This window comes from Prunus dulcis, chromosome 8 (assembly GCF_902201215.1).
Source record: "Prunus dulcis chromosome 8, ALMONDv2, whole genome shotgun sequence".
Taxonomy (NCBI): Eukaryota; Viridiplantae; Streptophyta; class Magnoliopsida; order Rosales; family Rosaceae; genus Prunus; species Prunus dulcis.
The window spans coordinates 14,409,539-14,427,670 of NC_047657.1; the positions used below are offsets into that span (position 1 = coordinate 14,409,539).

At 37.1% G+C, this 18,132-nt stretch overlaps 4 protein-coding genes and 1 non-coding gene across 5 annotated transcripts; 2 read left to right on the top strand and 3 right to left on the bottom strand.

Annotated features, from left to right (window-relative positions):
* The first annotated feature begins 909 nt into the window (after positions 1 to 909).
* On the top strand, positions 910 to 3,519 carry LOC117636701 (malate dehydrogenase, glyoxysomal). Its single transcript, XM_034371341.1, has 9 exons — positions 910 to 1,112; positions 1,362 to 1,577; positions 1,898 to 2,212; positions 2,299 to 2,388; positions 2,508 to 2,591; positions 2,794 to 2,829; positions 2,916 to 3,005; positions 3,082 to 3,176; positions 3,288 to 3,519. The coding sequence occupies exons 1-9, from the start codon at positions 1,041 to 1,043 to the stop codon at positions 3,358 to 3,360; spliced, it is 1,071 nt and encodes a 356-aa protein (XP_034227232.1). The 5' UTR covers positions 910 to 1,040; the 3' UTR covers positions 3,361 to 3,519.
* On the bottom strand, positions 3,491 to 5,815 carry LOC117636700. Its single transcript, XM_034371340.1, has 3 exons — positions 5,455 to 5,815; positions 5,024 to 5,356; positions 3,491 to 4,591 (listed from the first exon to the last, which is right to left on the bottom strand). Exons 1-3 carry the CDS (start codon positions 5,566 to 5,568, stop codon positions 3,776 to 3,778), a joined length of 1,263 nt encoding a protein of 420 aa, XP_034227231.1. The 5' UTR covers positions 5,569 to 5,815; the 3' UTR covers positions 3,491 to 3,775.
* Positions 5,816 to 5,922: 107 nt separating this feature from the next.
* On the bottom strand, positions 5,923 to 5,996 carry TRNAV-AAC. The gene has a single exon. It is a non-coding gene; the product is annotated as a tRNA-Val (tRNA).
* Positions 5,997 to 7,105: 1,109 nt separating this feature from the next.
* Positions 7,106 to 9,618, bottom strand: LOC117637814 (transcription factor bHLH25-like). The gene is made up of 4 exons (XM_034372837.1): positions 9,234 to 9,618; positions 8,491 to 9,039; positions 7,773 to 8,147; positions 7,106 to 7,684 (listed from the first exon to the last, which is right to left on the bottom strand). The coding sequence occupies exons 1-4, from the start codon at positions 9,267 to 9,269 to the stop codon at positions 7,610 to 7,612; spliced, it is 1,035 nt and encodes a 344-aa protein (XP_034228728.1). The 5' UTR covers positions 9,270 to 9,618; the 3' UTR covers positions 7,106 to 7,609.
* A 4,168-nt stretch (positions 9,619 to 13,786) lies between these two features.
* On the top strand, positions 13,787 to 16,088 carry LOC117637213 (L-galactose dehydrogenase). Its single transcript, XM_034372053.1, has 5 exons — positions 13,787 to 14,087; positions 14,621 to 14,849; positions 14,952 to 15,251; positions 15,389 to 15,517; positions 15,765 to 16,088. Exons 1-5 carry the CDS (start codon positions 13,903 to 13,905, stop codon positions 15,894 to 15,896), a joined length of 975 nt encoding a protein of 324 aa, XP_034227944.1. The 5' UTR covers positions 13,787 to 13,902; the 3' UTR covers positions 15,897 to 16,088.
* Positions 16,089 to 18,132: the final 2,044 nt, after the last annotated feature.

Sequence of the window (18,132 nt, forward strand, 5' to 3'; positions counted from 1 at the left end):
ACTGATAATCGTTAATAAGTATTATTTTAATTCAAATTATAAACATCATATCCATTAACAATTGAAAATCACCAAAAATATTAACAGTTAACTAAACTTAAGTTTTCAATTCCATACACCCTAAACTTTCTTGAGAGATTTACTATTATATCCAATATAGGTGTTCAAATTATAAAACAAATCTCACACGAAATTTAATTTTAAAAACACATCAAAAACCCATTTACAACATAGTAAAGAGACTTTAAACTTCCTATAAATTACAAAACTGCAATTTATTTCTTAAAAAAAGCCCAACCCCAAAACCTCATTTAAAAAAAAAAAACCTAAAACACTTAATAGAGTATCAAAGTAATTTAATAATCAAAATTAAATTTAATAGTATCATTTTTTTTTTTTTGAGTTTGTTTATAAAAACTAAATAATATAGAATTTATCTATATCACCCGTGAATATCTCAACTTTCTTTTGGTGATGGTACACCCTAGATTTTTATGTGTCTATTTTACCTATATTTTCCAATCTAGTAAGTTGTATGAGAATTGGTAGAATTCTCAAGTCCAATGGACCTTACTTTTCCAGTCTCCTAACTCAGTAATTTTGGGCTCCTATAGGCGCTTGGGTGGCCCAGAATGTTTTTCCTTCAAATCCTTTTTCTGGGTTGGCTATTTATCCAAGAAAATACAGTGATGAACAAAATTGGTGGGCCACATCTAGGAATGGGCCCACGTCACTATAATAAAGTCAGCATCAAATCAGACAGGTGTAGGTTTCTCACTTAAAAATTGTGAGAGCCACAATTGAGAAATGGGATAGGATAAGAATTCAAAATAATTTGTTTCCACACAAATTAAATATGGCAAAAATTATGTATCATTCCTTCAAAATTATCTCTTTGTTTTTTTTTATTTTTCTAAATGGAATTCTTTGTATTTATTTAATTATTTATTGTCCATGGCAGGTACGGTATAGGCTAAGCTTGTTTATTGCTTTACAGTTAAATCTCTCACTCTCCCTTTGTCTGAGAAAACAGAGAGATAATGGAGCCAAGTGTGGAAGCTAATGGACGCATTGCAAGGATCTCAGCTCATCTGTTTCCACCAAATCTCCAGGTTTTCTCTCTTGGGTTTTTCTGTTTGCTTGCACAAAGTTGACGGTGCATTTGGCTTCAAACAAATGCATGCCACGCCTTCATTTTCTTTTCTACTTGGTTCAACTAAATTTTTTTCTGTTGCATTAGATACATAAACAAAGTTGTTTAACTTAGAATTATCAATCAAGAACGTTCAATTTGTTGTTAAGTTGAGATTGATGCTGCTAAACAATATATATTGATGTCTGGATTGTGTGCTGCAAAATAGATGGAGGATGGTTCTGCTTTGAGAAGAGCTGATTGCAGAGCCAAAGGCGGGGCACCGGGTTTTAAAGTGGCGATTTTGGGTGCTGCCGGAGGCATTGGCCAACCTCTTGCAATGCTCATGAAAATTAACCCACTGGTTTCAGTTCTTCATCTCTATGATGTTGTTAATGCCCCGGGTGTCACAGCTGACATTAGTCACATGGACACTGGTGCTGTGGTAATTCACACTTCATCAACTTTAGCTTTCAATCTACTTTTCATAAAAATGTCGTTACATTTCCATATTGCACTGAGGCTTAAGTTCTTCTGTTGATGTTTGTAAGATATGGAACTTGCATATGAACTGTTAGATTAGATATGAACGGATAAGATGTACAGTTTAATTAAGTGGATGAGATTCATCTTAGTCATCCATATATGATCTAACGGCTGATATACAAGTCTTGAAGTTAAGTTTTTGATTAAGTACTAAACTTAGGGCCTCATTCTGCCACCATTGTCTAATTACCAAGTAAATATCATGTACTTGGAATTTAGGTGAGGGGTTTCTTAGGCCAGCCACAGCTTGAGAGTGCTCTCACAGGCATAGACCTTGTGATCATACCTGCCGGTGTTCCAAGGAAGCCAGGAATGACAAGGGATGATCTTTTCAACATCAATGCCGGAATTGTCAGGACCCTCTGTGAGGGAATTGCAAAGGCCTGCCCTAAGGCAATTGTCAACTTGATCAGTAATCCAGTGAACTCTACAGTTCCTATAGCAGCTGAGGTTTTCAAGAAGGCCGGAACTTATGACCCAAAGCGACTTCTAGGAGTTACGATGCTTGATGTTGTTAGAGCAAATACTTTCGTTGTAAGTATTAGTCAATGAAGTTTGTGTGTACTTACTATCATTGATGTTCATGGTTCTCATTTTCCAATCTCATAATTTTGTCGTAGGCCGAAGTTCTGGGACTTGATCCTAGGGAGGTTGATGTTCCAGTCGTTGGTGGTCATGCAGGAGTGACCATTTTGCCACTTCTGTCACAGGTCTTACATAGATCTATACAAGTTTCAGCTTCTTTAGATGTTTCTTATGTTTCCTTCAAACAGTAAATTGGCTGCAGTACAAGTGGGAAAGATTCTCAAGAAGTTGTCTGTCTTTACAGGTCAAGCCTCCTTGCTCCTTCACTAAAGAAGAAACAGAATATCTGACAAACCGCATTCAAAATGGTGGAACAGAAGTTGTTGAGGTAATGCCACTTAAATTTTGATCTTAGGATGCATTTATGTGTGTAGGGGACTAGAGTCTCACTGTGTACTCATCTGGTACATCTGTACTCAATCAATCGTCTCATCGGTCCAGCATTTCAGTTCAGCCCAAGGGTTGTTTTTGTGTGTTTATTTTCAACAAAAACCACAATTCCATTAAGTTATTTGTTCACAATTTTGCAGGCAAAAGCTGGGGCTGGCTCCGCAACATTGTCAATGGTTAGCCATTTCAATTCGCTTAATCATATACACTGAGTTTGTTCGGGATTATACAAGCATTAGAAGTAACTACAAAATATCTGCAGGCATATGCAGCTGTGAAGTTTGCGGATGCATGCCTTCGTGGCTTGAGAGGAGATGCCGGCGTTGTTGAATGCGCTTTTGTTGCTTCTGAGGTACTGGTGTTCTTTGTCTTAAAAAATAAAGTTCTGAACTTCTAATGACCAAGCAAAATGCTCGATCTTATGGCAGGTTACCGAACTTCCTTTCTTCGCAACCAAGGTACGGCTTGGTCGAAATGGAGCTGATGAAATCTACCAACTTGGACCTCTGAATGAGTATGAGAGGTATGTAGTGCTTTGCTATACAAACACTCTACAATTTTGTTGCTGCAAAATAGAACAGTTTATGAACAGAGTTGGTTCCTTTCTTGATAAATCTTATTGGTTTATGAACAGGGTTGGTTTAGAGAAGGCAAAAAGGGAGTTAGCAGCAAGCATCCAGAAGGGGGTTTCTTTCATCAAGAAGTAAATTTCTCTTGTTTCTTACAGGGATTTATATTTCGTAGTTGCTGTTGTACTCAGAATCTACTTGGATTAAATTGTCAATTTAAATCATCAGTCCCCTTGACGAAATTTGAACTTCTGCTACACCTAGGCTGTATAAATAATATATGCAATCAAGTCTTCATTTCATTTTCATGGCGTACATAACAAAAACAAAGCTAGGGCTTCTCTCTGTCTAAGGCACCCTTACATTACCAAAGAGGGTGAAATGATCCACAACCAGAGAGAACAACATAATTTAAACCCTCAGTCACTCCATTTCTTAAATCTTTACAGCATTAGACCTCATCTAACTCATCATGTTTTAAGAAAAAAAGAAGAAAAAACCATCTCGTCTTTACAATTTCAGGCTTTCTATATGTAACCCCAACCAAAAAACTTTACAAGGTCAAGGGGTTCGCCGGAGGGTAAACGATGGGGACTGTGGACATGCTGACATTCCCCAAAAGCTCATTAGGTGCCACAGTGTCCTCCAGAACCACAGGGTTAATTGGAACCACTCTTTCCGGCACTATTTTATCACCATCAACCTTAGCCAGCACCTCAAAATGCATCCTTACAGTCTCTGGCTTTGTCCTCCACTCTGGAAAACCTTTCAAATCAAAACCATCTCCTTCTTTCAGCTTCTTCTCCACCCCAAACCCAATCTTCAAAAACGTTTGTGCAGACACATCTGCCTTCAACAACTTGAAGGAGCCTTTTTTATTGGCCTTAGGACCCAACACAGACGAAAGCAGTGCCTCAAAACCCAGCAAATTCAAGTTTGACCCGTTGATGGAAGCAAGAGGCCAAACTGTGGTGAAGTAGCTAGGGGTTAAAATGGCAGTGGTCTCTTGATTTTGCAGCTCAACAGAAATGGGTTTGGTGTTTGACGGTGAGGACAACTCCACAAGGCCTGGGGCAAGGCGCTTAAGCTTGAGCTTGTTGTTCATGGAGGAAGAAGTTGGTGAAGGTGATGCAAGCGAAGTAGGACCAACAATACGGAGAGAGAGCAATGGAGATGTTTGGGTTCGAGAAGCATGGCGCAGCCATTCAGCCAAGGTCACAAGACCAGAAGCAAACCCATTGTTGGTTCGGTTTAATGGCAATGGGAGCTGAAGAGGGTGGCGCAGACTCACAGACCTTGCACCCTTCACTGTGACCACAGCGCCTTCTGCCAACATCACCTTCTTCAACACACCAGCATCCACATCATGCTGCATAACATTGAACAAATCAGTTTCCGAAGTTCCAAATTTCAATCCTAAACCAGTCAATCATATGTATCTAAAATTAAGACCAAATTAAAATTCTCATCAACTTAACTCCCAAAATGCAATTTTGATATGCGCATATAACACCGAAATAGACATTCTGTTAATTAATTCAATCGGAATCCTGATTTGAGCTTAATTGCAATTGTCAACTAACCGAATTTTGTTAATTAAATAATGTAAAAGTTTTTAAAATTATTCAAATTTGAGCCCACGTTGAAATTCAATAAGATTATTACATATATATACTGAAACATCATTTTGATTAACAAATTTGGCGAGTCTAGTTCTATCTACATCTACCAAAATCAAAATTTGAGCTAAATAATCAAACACTAATTATAGGCTAATAGTGCAATGGCCCCCAATACTTACAGGCAGCGAGATCCTCATGTCTTTGGCGTCCTGAATCCAGAGCTCCATGGGCCCAGCCAGCTGAAACGGAGCCAAAACCGGCGGCAACCCAGTACCCGATTTGCCTTTCTGGACCAACCCATTTTCGTCCTCGACCCGAAAAATCGGCAAATCGACGTAATCCCAGCGGTCCACGTCCTCCAAGAGCTTGAAAGGAAGCACCTTGTTGTCCACCTCCACGTCGAACTCGTACGCCACCGAATGCCCCACCTGCGCGTCCCTCAAATCGAACCCCGACACCTCCAAATCCTCCGCCGGAAACCCTAATCCCTTCACAATACTCTCCTTCAAATCCTGCAAATTAACCAATCAAATTCAATCAATCCGACCCCAAATTTTTAAAAAATATTTTTTCCACAATTCGAAATTGAAGACAGAGAGAGAAGGCTTACGGAGATAGCTCGGGGGCTAGGGTAGCGAGAGTGGAAATCGGGCTTGGAAATTAGAGAAGAAGATGGTAGGAATTGCGTTGTTAAGAGGATAAAAAACAGAGCTTGGAGAGCCATTTTTTGGAGGACGGGAAATTTTTTTTTTTTTGGTTGTGATTTTGGGGGTGACGAAGGCGGTGGGTTTGATTGGGTGACTTTTGAAGTATGGGAAAATTAGCGGCGAAGAATCTAGAGGGTGCTGACGTGGAGGAGACCAACCAATGGGAAGAGAGTAAGTTATGTCAAGACTTGCGCGATTGGTTCTCGTTTGTTGGAATTAGAAACTGCCCCCGATGACGTGGATTCACAGTGCGTGGTTTCGCCGCGTGTTTCGCGGGGTTTTGTTGAGGTTGGGTAATACCGTTATGGGAACAATCTGACGACGTCGTTTCAAAATGGAATGGGATTGAGAAAAAAAAAGAAAATAGAGAATGGCTTCGCCCGGGTTCGAACCGGAGACCTTCAGTGTGTTAGACTGACGTGATAACCAACTACACCACGAAACCTTGTTGTTACCTTTGTCAAATTTCGTACTATTAATATATGAAAATATTTGAACAAATGAAACATACACAAGCTCTTTCTGGCAATTGAAAAAAAAAATGTAGTTTTAGTATCAGTGTATGAAGTCAATAAAAATGAAAATGCTAAATGATCTGATAACTAGGAAGAAGGAGGAAAATGAAAAATTAGCAAAGAAAATATTTGTGTCAAGTAGGAAAATGAAGATTCTTCCTATATTTCATCATCCCTTAATTGAGGAAATTGATTGCCTAATGACATGACCTAACAACTCGAATTGTGGTTAAATTAAGCTTCTCTTTAATGGCAGATGCATTCGTACATGGACAATTCTTAACCATTGATTTACGAAAAATCAAATGTTAATTACGTGAGTAAAAAACTAAAATCATTCCGTACACGACACGATACACATGAAATCTATATCAACGTCTAGTTAATATTGGAATTTGTCTAACTTCATTTTTGAACGGCTAGTTAATATTGGAATTTGTCTAACTTCATTTTTTCCTCATAAGAATCTTACTCAATAATCATCAACATGGAATTATTTTTTTCGACAGAGATTTCCATAAAGTCGTAGCAAGAGATCACAATCTTAGTGGGGCTACGAGAAGAATATGAAGTCCTTTAATTATTCACCTAACTGAGTGTGACGTGCTAAATTATGAGAGCAAAATTCCAACTCTGAAAACCCTTCAAAGTCTCACCCCCACCATCCACACAATCTCCAAAACCAGCTGAGCTAGCATAGCTGTACCTGTACCCCTAACTAATATGCTGCAATAATTTGATATAGACTATGGCACACTCAACTATTATCCCTGTGATTTTTATCAAATCATGCTCTCTTTTTTTAAAAAAAATCTTTTTTTTGGTTGTTTTTGTTTAAAGAGCATATTACGGGGAAACGGAATAACCCAATGAAAAATGGTCTTGATTTGTATACTAGTATTCTCAAGTTTGAATTCCCATGACACATTGGTAGTGTGTGTGAGAGAAAATCATCCCCCTTGTAACTTAGACTATCGCTACAAGGGATATTTCTGTTCTTACATAGAATAAGATATATCTATGCCAATAATATGGGAGGTAACATGAAATTACTTATTTTCCATTACTTTTAACCAAGCGGTTACATATAGAAAAGGACATTACAAGGGAAAGAGGCTCAAGAAATTAGAATTCAAGATGCCTCTAAAACACTGACCAAACAAACTGCTAAAACAAATGCCTGTTTCTTATCCTCACCTACAAAAAAGACTTTTCCCTTGCCAACAAGTTAGGATAAGCAAACTCCTTTGAAAAAAAAGCTCAAACAAGCTGTGAGATCACATGTTTTAACAGGTGGGCAACTGAACATGGTCAACAAGTTAACCATGCAAAAAATATTTGGAGTAAAAAACCCTCCTGCAAAATAATCTGACAGCAAACAAGCTTTGGAAGGTACTGGTTCTGAACTTGGTGGAGGATTGCAGGCCTTGTAAACAGAAATTCATAGAAAGGTAAACTTGGACTGGTTGGATATTTGAAGACATATTGTTATTTATTTTGAAGCTTCTGGCTGCAGCATAGAAACTTAGTTGAGGCTTCTTTTTCACATGAACATGTCGAAAGCGGAGCGTAGATTCTTGACAAGTTCCTTCACTGAGAGGCTGAATTCCACTTCCATCTGCCAAAGATCAAGATGGTTTCAAATGAATTTAATTGAAAAAGTCATCTCATTAAAGCATGAAGCCACTGGATCAAAACAAAATTACCTGAGCAATAATGGTTACATCAAGAGCACAACCCCCAAATGTCAAGACACTGCTATTGATGAACTTAAGTTGGAGCTTCTCAACCTCTGCTATAGTTTTCTCCACAACTCCTTTTCTTTTCTCACAGTGAATTCTTATCATGACATTGTTGTCACAGAACCTTGCTTCAATTTCAGGCAGTGTCTCCTCAAAGGGGCCACTGGAGTTATTTTCTTCTGAGGATGAGTTGTCATCGTTGGCGAAGAGCTGCGTTTTCTTCACAAAGACGACGGATTCCATGTTTTTCTTTCTGGTCTGTTCCTCAAGTGTTTTTACCTTGTCCTGCAGTTGTTTGATATACTTGATAGCATCTCCAAGAACAGAAGCCTTGTCCATCTGTCATAGCCAGGGTACGATTTAGGATATGGGAGCGATTCAACAAGTTAAAACAATCCAAATTCCTAAATTTCCGACAGATCATTTCAGGATATAACATATGAAGTATTTGACAAGAGACTGAACAAGAAGCATCCGCATTATTCAACAACTGTTCAGGTGGTTCAGAAAATATGAAACGTTACTTTGAGAACCGATTTAAGCTATCCCAGAAACTATAGATTGCTTAGAGTACAAGCAAGACAAGCAAAATAAAACATGTTTTAAATAAAAACTGCAAAGAATAACATAAACAAAACTGTGGAGGAAGCTTCAGAGCAGGACAATGAAGAGAATTTGTTACCTTCTTTAGGCCAGGAACCATTGCAGATAAAGCTATGAACCGTTGGCTGAGCTTCTCTCTCCTTTTCCTTTCTGCAATAATGTGATCTTGAGTTGTAGAAAGCCTAGTGTTTGTGTTGACCCTCTTTGTTCCCTGACTGGCCTTAAACAAATAACTTTGGTTGCCAAACGAACTTTGAGAGAGCAATATGTCAGAAGGGAGACTGTTGTTGCTCTTTGAACACACTGCTGCCTCCTCCTTAGGCTTAAGAACCCCCATTTGGTTTGTGCTATTAGAGTTCACAAAGGAAAGAATATTTGGAGAGGAAGCAACTTGCGGGTTCGATCCTTGTTGATCGGTTTTGCATGAACTCCAGCCATCAGTTTTAAGCTGTTTCATGGGTCTATCAATGCCACTATGACAACTATCCATAGAAGTTTTAAGATTGAAATTTGGGTGAAAGTGAGACTGGTTAAAGTTCTCTCCAAATGGAGCTGCTAGTGGCAGCATGCTGACTTCATCCAGAGAGTTCATGTGCCACTGGTTGATGAAGTAGGGATCTTCCATTCCCTGCAAGTTCAAAAAAATCTCCTAAAGACATTTCATCTAACAGACAAAACCAAGTCAAAGTATTTCAAGTAAGCCTCAATCTCTTACATAACAAATAAAACTGTTTTTAAAAAGTCCAAAACAAAATTTCCCAGAAGCATGTTGTTTATCTTTATCCAAAGTAAGAGATACAAAGTGGTACAGAATTTCCTTACCAGTTCAGACATCCCTCCTATCGACGAAATCGCCATCAAGTCTGCTTCTTTTGTTTGATGTTCTGGAGCTCAAGGAAGGGTCCTGGAAAACAAAATCACTGTAACAAGTTACTTGGACCGTGCAGAACAATTTACACAACACACCCCTTATCTCAACAATGAGGAAGGCTTCTTCTTCTTCTTCTTCTTCCCTAGAGCTTACAAGACCTTGACCTGGTTCAACTTTTATAGCTAGCTCTTGGCCTCTTGCTCAGTTTGCTTGTGTAGTTCACCTGTCTGTAGCTCACCTTTGAACAATTGCTCTCTGATGTGAAACTGGGACCAGACAACTTGATTAATTGTTCCCATTATTCTATCTTGGTACTGATTGACCAAGATATTATTCCTCAATTGTTTGAATTAATGTTAAGTGTAGCTATTAGCTAGCAAGGAAATTTTAAAATTATTACCAAAGTGTAGTTGTTCTAAGCTGATAAAATATACAGACTAGAAATTCAATTTTGTTGCTTTGTGGACTTTTAGCAGGATCTTCACCAACTAGGCATTGAAATTTTCTTTCCAAGGTTGCTGATGAAGCAACAAAAATATTAGACATGTGGTCCCTTCACACAAGGTCCTAATCACCAAAGCCAACCTTGCATTATTATTGTTCTTTCTTATGAGACCGTATAAAATACATGTATTTGTAACATTATGTGACAGTGTTATGATCATATCCGAATTGTTTTTTTATTTTTTTTATTTTATCTTTTTAACATTTAAAATCAATAATCAATAATAAAATAATAATTAGTAACACCACGTCACAGTGTTACGATTACATCATAACGCTACTGGTTTCTATTCTTTAACATTCAAAATCAAAGCCAATGATGAGCTGGATAATTATGCAATCTCGTTAAGTTAGTGATTAAATCACAGTGTGATTTCAGACGTATCATTAGAGAATGATTGGTGTGGAAAGTAATTTTTAAAAGGTTTAATGATGTTGATTGTGTTAGGAACCTTCCCTTGACTTTTTTTGTTATGACCCAATAGGATATTGACGCGTGCTACGGAACGCTACACCTGGCTACTTTATGGGTTTATTGTTGGGCCGACTAATTCCGTCAAACCGGCCATTAAGAGGTCGGCTCATGAGTTATCTGACTAAACTGGTTCATCATCCCTTTCCAATTTCTATTATTTCCAATTTCTATTATTTCCAATTTCTATTATTTAGATTTGTCTTCTGAAATTGAACTCTCTTGCTTTCACATTCAAGGTCATCTAATTGCTTTCTCTAGTTTTTTCTTATAGGACTTTCTTTGCCTCAAAATTTTATAATGCCCCTTAAATGTTGGGATATTGAAGAAAAGAAGTCAGAATTCAAATCCGAAATTGAATTTGATTGAGGATTAATTAATTAGAATCAAAGATTTTGGTCCAAAATGTAAAGTTGGATTGAAAATCAAGTTGAATTCTCAACACCGGCGGTACAACTTTTTATATGTTTACATGCACATAGCATGTTTAGGGCAGCCGGATCAGGTTCATTTCCGAACCAATTAGGACGGCTAGGTTTAAGTACTCTTATTCAAGTTATTCTACATTGAAGAACTAAAATCTTGCACCACGATATATAAGATATCAAGTCTCTCTATTCATTACCAATTGATTCGACGCGTTTGATATTCTAAATCTATTACTCGACCTGTTCGGCCAAATCGTCATGATCTCAAACTAACTATTTTATGTTATAATTTGTTGGCTAAGCTAAGGTGAGCCCTAAGTTTAGATCTTAGAAAATGAGTGCATGTCAATGCGTGGGGTAACAAAAGGTCTTATATTGGTATAAAGAAATAATAATAAGAGTGTAGATGTCAATGCATGGTGTTTGCAAATAATTTCCTATACGTATATCTTGGATAGTATAGATACAATATTATACGAACTGTGTTGTGTGTGAGTGAGCATTGGGGACCTCTGATGCTGGAAACCAATTCAAGGAACATAAATGGATTGATAGCGCGTTGAAATCTGGTGAATCTATGACTATGATCTGTACTTTATACTTCAAAAAGATGCACACACACCTTGATGTCAAGCACTCAAATTTTTCTAGAAGATTATATGAGATTCCTCTCCTAAATGTTGCTTGTGATTGCGACTATAGCTTAGCTAATAAACCAAGACACAAAAGACAACCGAAAAATGTGAGTCCGTCCTCTTATACGCAAGTTCGAGTCACTTTCTTATAATGAATCTATATCTTGTATAAGAAAAAAAGATACAAAGAAAATGAAAAACAGTTTACATGCAAGATGATGACTTTATATTAATTTATATGTAACAATATAACGTAACCGGCAAAGGGGTGCGTTTTGGCTGTTACCAAATAAATTAAAAGCCACATTGGCCGAGGGAGGACAAAGATTTCAATGGAGTTATTATGTAGAGGGAAGTTTCCTGCAAATTTGGTTCTACATAACTACTGTTGTCCCCGTGGGCATCTCTTTATCTATTGCTTAGCTCATACGTACACTGATTCGCCCTCAATTTTCTTTGGGATTTCTTGATTTATTTGTTTTTTTTTAATGACTAACTTCTAAGTTACACAATGCAAACGAAAACCAAAGTCTATAATAGAAGAAAATTATGCAAACCCCCAAGTTTAATGGGATTTGAAAAAAAGAAAGGGTTAAATACTTTTTTGATTACTGGATTTACATGAAAAATTCAATTTGGTCACTGAGAAAAATATTTAGTCAAATTGGTCACTGTGTTTCCCAAAATTTACAATTCATACACATTCTATCACCTTGATTACGTCTCCTTGCCATCAGAAGTCACAATACGGTGCTCACTCAATTGATTTAGGCTTCAATATAGAATCCAATTTGTGACCTTATACCTCATAATTTCGATTTCAACCCAAGATGTTCTCTAATTTATTAAAACATAATAGCACAATATGCCCTACGTGGAGTTAGAGGAAGAAGACTGAGCGTGCTTCCTAAAAAAATAAAATAAAAAACTAGACTTCACGGAAATTAACGGAATGTCTATAAATTGTAAATTTTGGAAAATAAAATGACTAATTTGGCTACATTTTTTTCTTAGAGACCAAATTGAATTTTTATGTACAACCCAGTAACCAAAAAAGTATTTAACCCAAAGAAAATTTATGCACTTTGTAGCTAGCTTTATTACACTAGAGTGTAAGTGGGTTTAGTATTATTAACTCAACTAATCCTAGGCATCACTTTGTGGTCGTCCTTTTCTTCTTCATTATTGCAGGTTTTACAAGTTCTATCTCCTCAAACTGAAATTAAGCATGACTAAGTCTAAGAGCACCATTTCGACCACCCAAAAAAAAAAAAAGTCTAAGAGCCACCAAAATTTCGTTGTCAATAAAAGTCTCCCTCTTCTCTCTTTTCTTGCTAACCACACAATTGAATAGCAAACGATTCATAGCTATTGGCCACTCACTACTGTACAAGTTAACATGACATCACTCACTCTTTTATGCTCAACGTAATAATGTGGTTCCTGAATGAATTAGTGTAATTTTTAGGTCAACCAATGCATTTTCGATAAAATTATTGTAAAAATTATGATGATAACCAAATGGTTACCTATGTTCTGATCTTTCAATTTTTTTTACCCATTTCTTGGATAAAATCTCCCAACAATATTTGAAAATGAATTGGTCATCCATAATGATTAAGATTCACTTTATAATTCCACTTCTTGTTCTAAATAGAAAGACTTGTCGGAAATTTGGTTGGTCCAACCAAGAAAGACATAAGAGTCTTTATGCATCTCACGTGAATTTTTGATCTTGGACCCACGACACTGAACACCCATCCAATCGTCGATTACCAATTTAGTTGATTTTTCAAATGGATAAGTTCAAAAGTATAATAAAAAAATGAATATTTTAAGGGATATGATTTCCCCACTCCCATTTTTTTCACTTACACTCCTTTTGCTTTTTAATATTTTTTAATCAATTTTGTTCATTCTCTTTCCTATTCTACTCTTACCCTACATCAATTTCTTTTTACTTCACTTTTATATTAGTTCTTTTTCTTTTTACATAATTTTCCAACTTGCACTCAATTTTCAATATTTTTTTTCCTTTAATCATGTAGAAATTAAGTTTTTCCCCATTTAATATTGAAAATGGAGTGTAAGTTAGAAAATTAAGTATAAAGAAAAAGAAATAATACAAAAGTGTAGTAAAAAAGAAATTAATTTAGGGTAAGGATAAAATAGGAAAGAGAAAGAATAAAATTGATTAAAAAGTATTAAAAAGCAAAAGAAAGTGTAAGTGGAGAAAATAGGAGTGAGGAAATCAGCTCCCTATTTTAAATAATAATAATAAATTTTTTTTATACAAGCGATTTTAAAAAACTCTTTAGATTATAAAACCACATAAGTAGTCCAAGAGTAACAATTTGCATCATGTTAATAGTAGTGTGCCTATGAATTTGAATTTTTTGGGGGTTTTTAATAAAAATATAAATTTTGAACTTTTTGGCTTTAGGAAACATAAAATTCTGTTTTTCAGTTGGTAGAAAACCCATATATTTTTCACTTCACTTCCACTGCGCCACTTCCTTCCTGGCCTTCCTGAACCAAAATCCCACTCAAATATCTCTCCTCCTTCATAAACAACAAAACAATGGCGTTGCCAGCGCTGCCCAAAGTAGAGCTTCGAGAACTGGGCAACACAGGCCTCAAGCTCAGCTGCGTCGGCTTCGGCGCCTCGCCTCTGGGCAACGTCTTCGGTCCCGTCTCTGATGACGAAGCCATCGGCTCCGTTCGCGAAGCCTTTCGTCGTGGCATCAACTTCTTCGACACCTCTCCGTATGTAATTTCTTTTTTATTCACGCAATACGCAAGTTCTCAATTTTTGTGAGCAATGCTTGTTCTATCCGGTTGCTGAGAAATTGTGAATAATTAAAAGAAAATTTCGTGAAATTGAACTTATTTTCACATGATTAGATATAAGAGCAAACTAAAACTTATAATGCAGCCAGAAAGTCTGAAACTTTGTAGAGAATTTTCGAGAATTTCTCTTAGCATGTGATTTTGATCTGTGTGGCTCTGTTTGGTTTTAGAGAAAAATGTGGCAATATAAGATAACGAAGAGTTGGGGTTTTTCAATTATGAGATTGCAGATCAAAAAGAATTTTTGATACTTTACCAATTATTTGTGACCCAGAAAACCCATTTGGTTGTATTTGTTCTGACCTTGTAAATGAAATTCCTTCACTAATCTATGACACAAATCACATAACTTTTTGTATTGAAGTCACCTTCTTTCCATCTTATTTCTGCTGTTTTTTTGGGTGTCATACTTAAGTGTTCAGTTTCCCTTTCTGCTTCCCAATTGTTAGGTACTATGGTGGGACTTTGTCAGAGAAGGTGCTTGGTAAAACACTAAAAGCTCTAGGCGTCCCAAGGAGTGAGTACATTGTGGCAACCAAGTGTGGGCGCTATGCTGACGGTTTTGATTTCAGTGCGGATAGAGTGACTAAGAGCATTGATGAGAGCTTGGAAAGGTTGCAGCTGGATTACGTTGATATATTGCAATGCCATGACATTGAATTTGGGTCTCTAGATCAGGTTCTTTGGCATTTCTTGTTTTAGGGATAATGGTCAAGTTTTGTTCTCATTTGTTATAGCCTAATGATCAAGTTGTGTTCTCCTGTTTGGTTTTGTTAACAGATTATCAATGAAACAATCCCTGCCCTAAAGAAACTCAAGGAAACAGGGAAGATTCGTTTCATTGGTATTACAGGACTTCCATTGGGAATTTTCACATACGTTCTCGATCGGGTACCACCTGGCACAGTGGACGTGGTTCTGTCATATTGCCACTATGGTATTAATGATTCAGCTTTGGAGGATTTATTACCATACCTAAAGAGCAAAGGTGTTGGTGTCATTAGTGCTTCTCCACTTGCTATGGGCCTTCTAACCGAGAGTGGTCCTCCAGAATGGCACCCAGCATCTGCTGAATTGAAGGTAGACATTCTGTATACATCAGTTCCAGCTGGCATTTTACTTCAGACCTTAGTGAATCCTCTTCTTTATCACCATATCACATGCAATCCCGTTATTGAAAACTCAAAACTGATTAATGTGTTTTATATTTTTGACAGTCTGCATGCCGAGCTGCTGCTGTCTATTGTAAAGAGAGAGGGAAGAACATTTCAAAGTTAGCTATGCAATACAGTTTGTCCAACAAGGATATCTCTTCAGTGCTTGTTGGCATGAACTCCATTAAACAGGTTCTGATCCATCATTTACCTCAAACTTGTACGTTCTATCAGGATTGCACAGTGGGTGCTATACCACCCTGCTCTATGGCTTTATAGTAGCATGAACGAATGATCATGTCAAGGAAATGAATTACCTATTCGCTCATGTCACATTGACATCCCATAGAAAATCCTTTCCTTTCATTATTTCATAAAATTTCTAAATTATGAAGATCATTCTTTGGTCTCTGTTTTGTATTATCCTTTTCCTAATCAGGTTGAGGAAAATGTTGCTGCTGCTGTGGAGCTTGAAACTGTCGGGAAGGATGAAAAAACTCTAGCAGAGGTTGAAGCTATTCTGAAACCTGTGAAGAACCAGACATGGTCTAGTGGAATCCAGCAGAGCTGACAATTTTGCTGTTGTATGTAATCATCTGTATCTTGTACGCATTTTTATTTATGTTCGTTGCCTTCATTGGCCTGCTGGCTAGATATTAATTCTTCAGGAGGCCTTATTCTATTGTAATGGAACTCTCTTTACATGAGAGAGGTTGTGCTTATATTAATGGAGATGAATCAATAAAATGTGTATTGTTCACAAGCATTGTACTCCTAGCCATTGCAAGGAGGCATTCTAGCATTTTCTTTTTTCCAATCAGAAGGCAGGTCTCCACTGGTTGTGTTATTTTCAACTTCTCAGTCGCATAAGCTAAACTGATTTAATCATAATTTGTCAACTGTATGGATCTTTGTCAACTTTAATTATTTAAGGTTCAGAAAGAAAATAATAAAGCATTGCTAAGTTGTATTCAAGAATCAAGATACAAAGAAGCAAAACTTGTATCCATTAATCTGTGTGAAATGGTCATAAAAGAGAAACACCTATGCAAAAGGAAGAACAATCGATCTATATGTTACTCCCTAAGTTCATTTACATGGCTGTTTTCTCAGATGAAAAAATATCTGTAACCGTACTTAAATCCATAATGTTAGCCTCCCACTCCCATCGACGTCGGCAATAATCGATGTCAAGAAGTTACATTTCCGCTGTCCTTGATGTCAAAACTGTATGTGAACATCCAGTCTCATCCACTGGAGCTAGAAATGAGGTCAAGGAATCTGTCTTCACTGCAAAGGATTGTGATACCACCCATGGGATGATTATATCCAAATTCTTCTTCAGCCTGGCTTAGCAAGTCTTTGAACGAAGGCTGGTTCAAGTATGATATTGGAATCACAAACCGCTTCTTTTGGCTTTCCCCAATATAGACTGCAAAATAGCCCTTTGGAGCAGCTTGGTTCGAGGGGGAGTGTCGAAATTTTTGCTTAGCATGAGTAATACCGGGCAAACGAAAACCCATGTTTTTTTAGATGTGTTTAGATGAAGAACAAGCAAAAGATTTCAAAGAAATTTGCGGGACAATGGAAATTTGTAAGTGGTCAAGAATGTGAGATTGATTGTGAAACCAATTTAGTTTATATAGATGAAAGGGTATGAGTTAAATCCTCTATTAATTAAGTCAAATTGAAACCCTCATGAGAATTCACATGGATTGGTCTGCCCTCTATTGTCATGAGGATTTCATGTGAAATTGGTAAAGCTGTAAACTTCTAGACAAACATCTTGCCCTACCTCATATATTTAAATATAACCAAAGCACCCAATAAAAGATACAGATTCAAACACAATGAAAGCTCTCATAAAATATAGAGCTAAACCTCCAAGATTAGAGACATGCTTGAGACATTTAGCTATTGATAAGACAACTAATACCAGAAGCATTAAATGGGAGATGATATTGGTGCAAGCAAAATGGTGGGGCAATTGTCAAATATGGAAAGCTGAGGACAGTGAGACATGTTAACTGTTAGAGGAGGCGGCAGAAGTCCAAAGTCATGGAATTACAAATAAGAATACAGAAAAAAAATGTCTTCAGTTCCAAATCCATCAACTTGCAAATACAAGCTTCTTTAAGATCACATCCCATCACTTCACAAATCAACTTGAACAACCAAAACAGGCTAGATACTTGAAATTCTTGTGTGTTCCAGACAATTATAACATCGCACCCTTTCTTTCCCCCTAAGCAATCAATGGTCACAAGCCCTTCTTATCGCAGTAGGAAGTCCTGTAAATTAACACCAGGGTCAAATGTTGAAATAGTAACACATCGCTTGGTTGCCATTCTCTCCTTGTTAGCCGGCTTTGCAAGGATATGTTCTGCTCATGAGTTTAACACCTAAATCCACTGGGGGGAAACAAACGGTAACTTTAGGTTAGATTTGTTTTATGACATATTTGGTGAGGAATCACATGGTTTTGTCTCCAAATTAAACTTGACAGATTTCATGCTGCTTCACAATTTATAGCATGGCCTACCATCAATAGACAGATTATGGTTGCAGAAGTGACGCTATTACTTATATAACCAAGAGCACACAGGAACTAGAGACTATTGTGTAGCAACTAGTTGGATCAAATTCAAGAAACAGAAGTTCCGCATTTGAAAACGATTTGTCGATCTACCAGAAGGAACAAGGTTATCACCCCATGTGAGGTGTATTGTGACAAAAACATGCCAGGAGTTGGTGGTGATATAACCTTGGGCTAAAATTAAATGGATGGTAAGGTTGATGGGAAGCAC

Bases quoted from the DNA above. Each gene is read 5' to 3' on its own strand.
- LOC117636701 (XM_034371341.1), top strand. From the start codon at position 1,041: ATGGAGCCAAGTGTGGAAGCTAATGGACGCATTGCAAGGATCTCAGCT. The intron at 2,213-2,298 runs GTAAGTATTAGT...ATTTTGTCGTAG, and splicing joins TTAGAGCAAATACTTTCGTT to GCCGAAGTTCTGGGACTTGA. The intron at 3,006-3,081 runs GTACTGGTGTTC...ATCTTATGGCAG, and splicing joins GCGCTTTTGTTGCTTCTGAG to GTTACCGAACTTCCTTTCTT.
- LOC117636700 (XM_034371340.1), bottom strand. From the start codon at position 5,568: ATGGCTCTCCAAGCTCTGTTTTTTATCCTCTTAACAACGCAATTCCTA. The intron at 5,357-5,454 runs GTAAGCCTTCTC...GTTAATTTGCAG, and splicing joins CTAGCCCCCGAGCTATCTCC to GATTTGAAGGAGAGTATTGT. The intron at 4,592-5,023 runs GTAAGTATTGGG...AATGTTATGCAG, and splicing joins ACATGAGGATCTCGCTGCCT to CATGATGTGGATGCTGGTGT.
- LOC117637814 (XM_034372837.1), bottom strand. From the start codon at position 9,269: ATGGCGATTTCGTCGATAGGAGGGATGTCTGAACTG. The intron at 9,040-9,233 runs GTAAGGAAATTC...TTGAACTTGCAG, and splicing joins TAGGAGGGATGTCTGAACTG to GGAATGGAAGATCCCTACTT. The intron at 7,685-7,772 runs GTAATTTTGTTT...GATCTTTGGCAG, and splicing joins ATGTAACCATTATTGCTCAG to ATGGAAGTGGAATTCAGCCT.
- LOC117637213 (XM_034372053.1), top strand. From the start codon at position 13,903: ATGGCGTTGCCAGCGCTGCCCAAAGTAGAGCTTCGAGAACTGGGCAAC. The intron at 14,088-14,620 runs GTATGTAATTTC...CCCAATTGTTAG, and splicing joins AACTTCTTCGACACCTCTCC to GTACTATGGTGGGACTTTGT. The intron at 14,850-14,951 runs GTTCTTTGGCAT...TTTTGTTAACAG, and splicing joins AATTTGGGTCTCTAGATCAG to ATTATCAATGAAACAATCCC.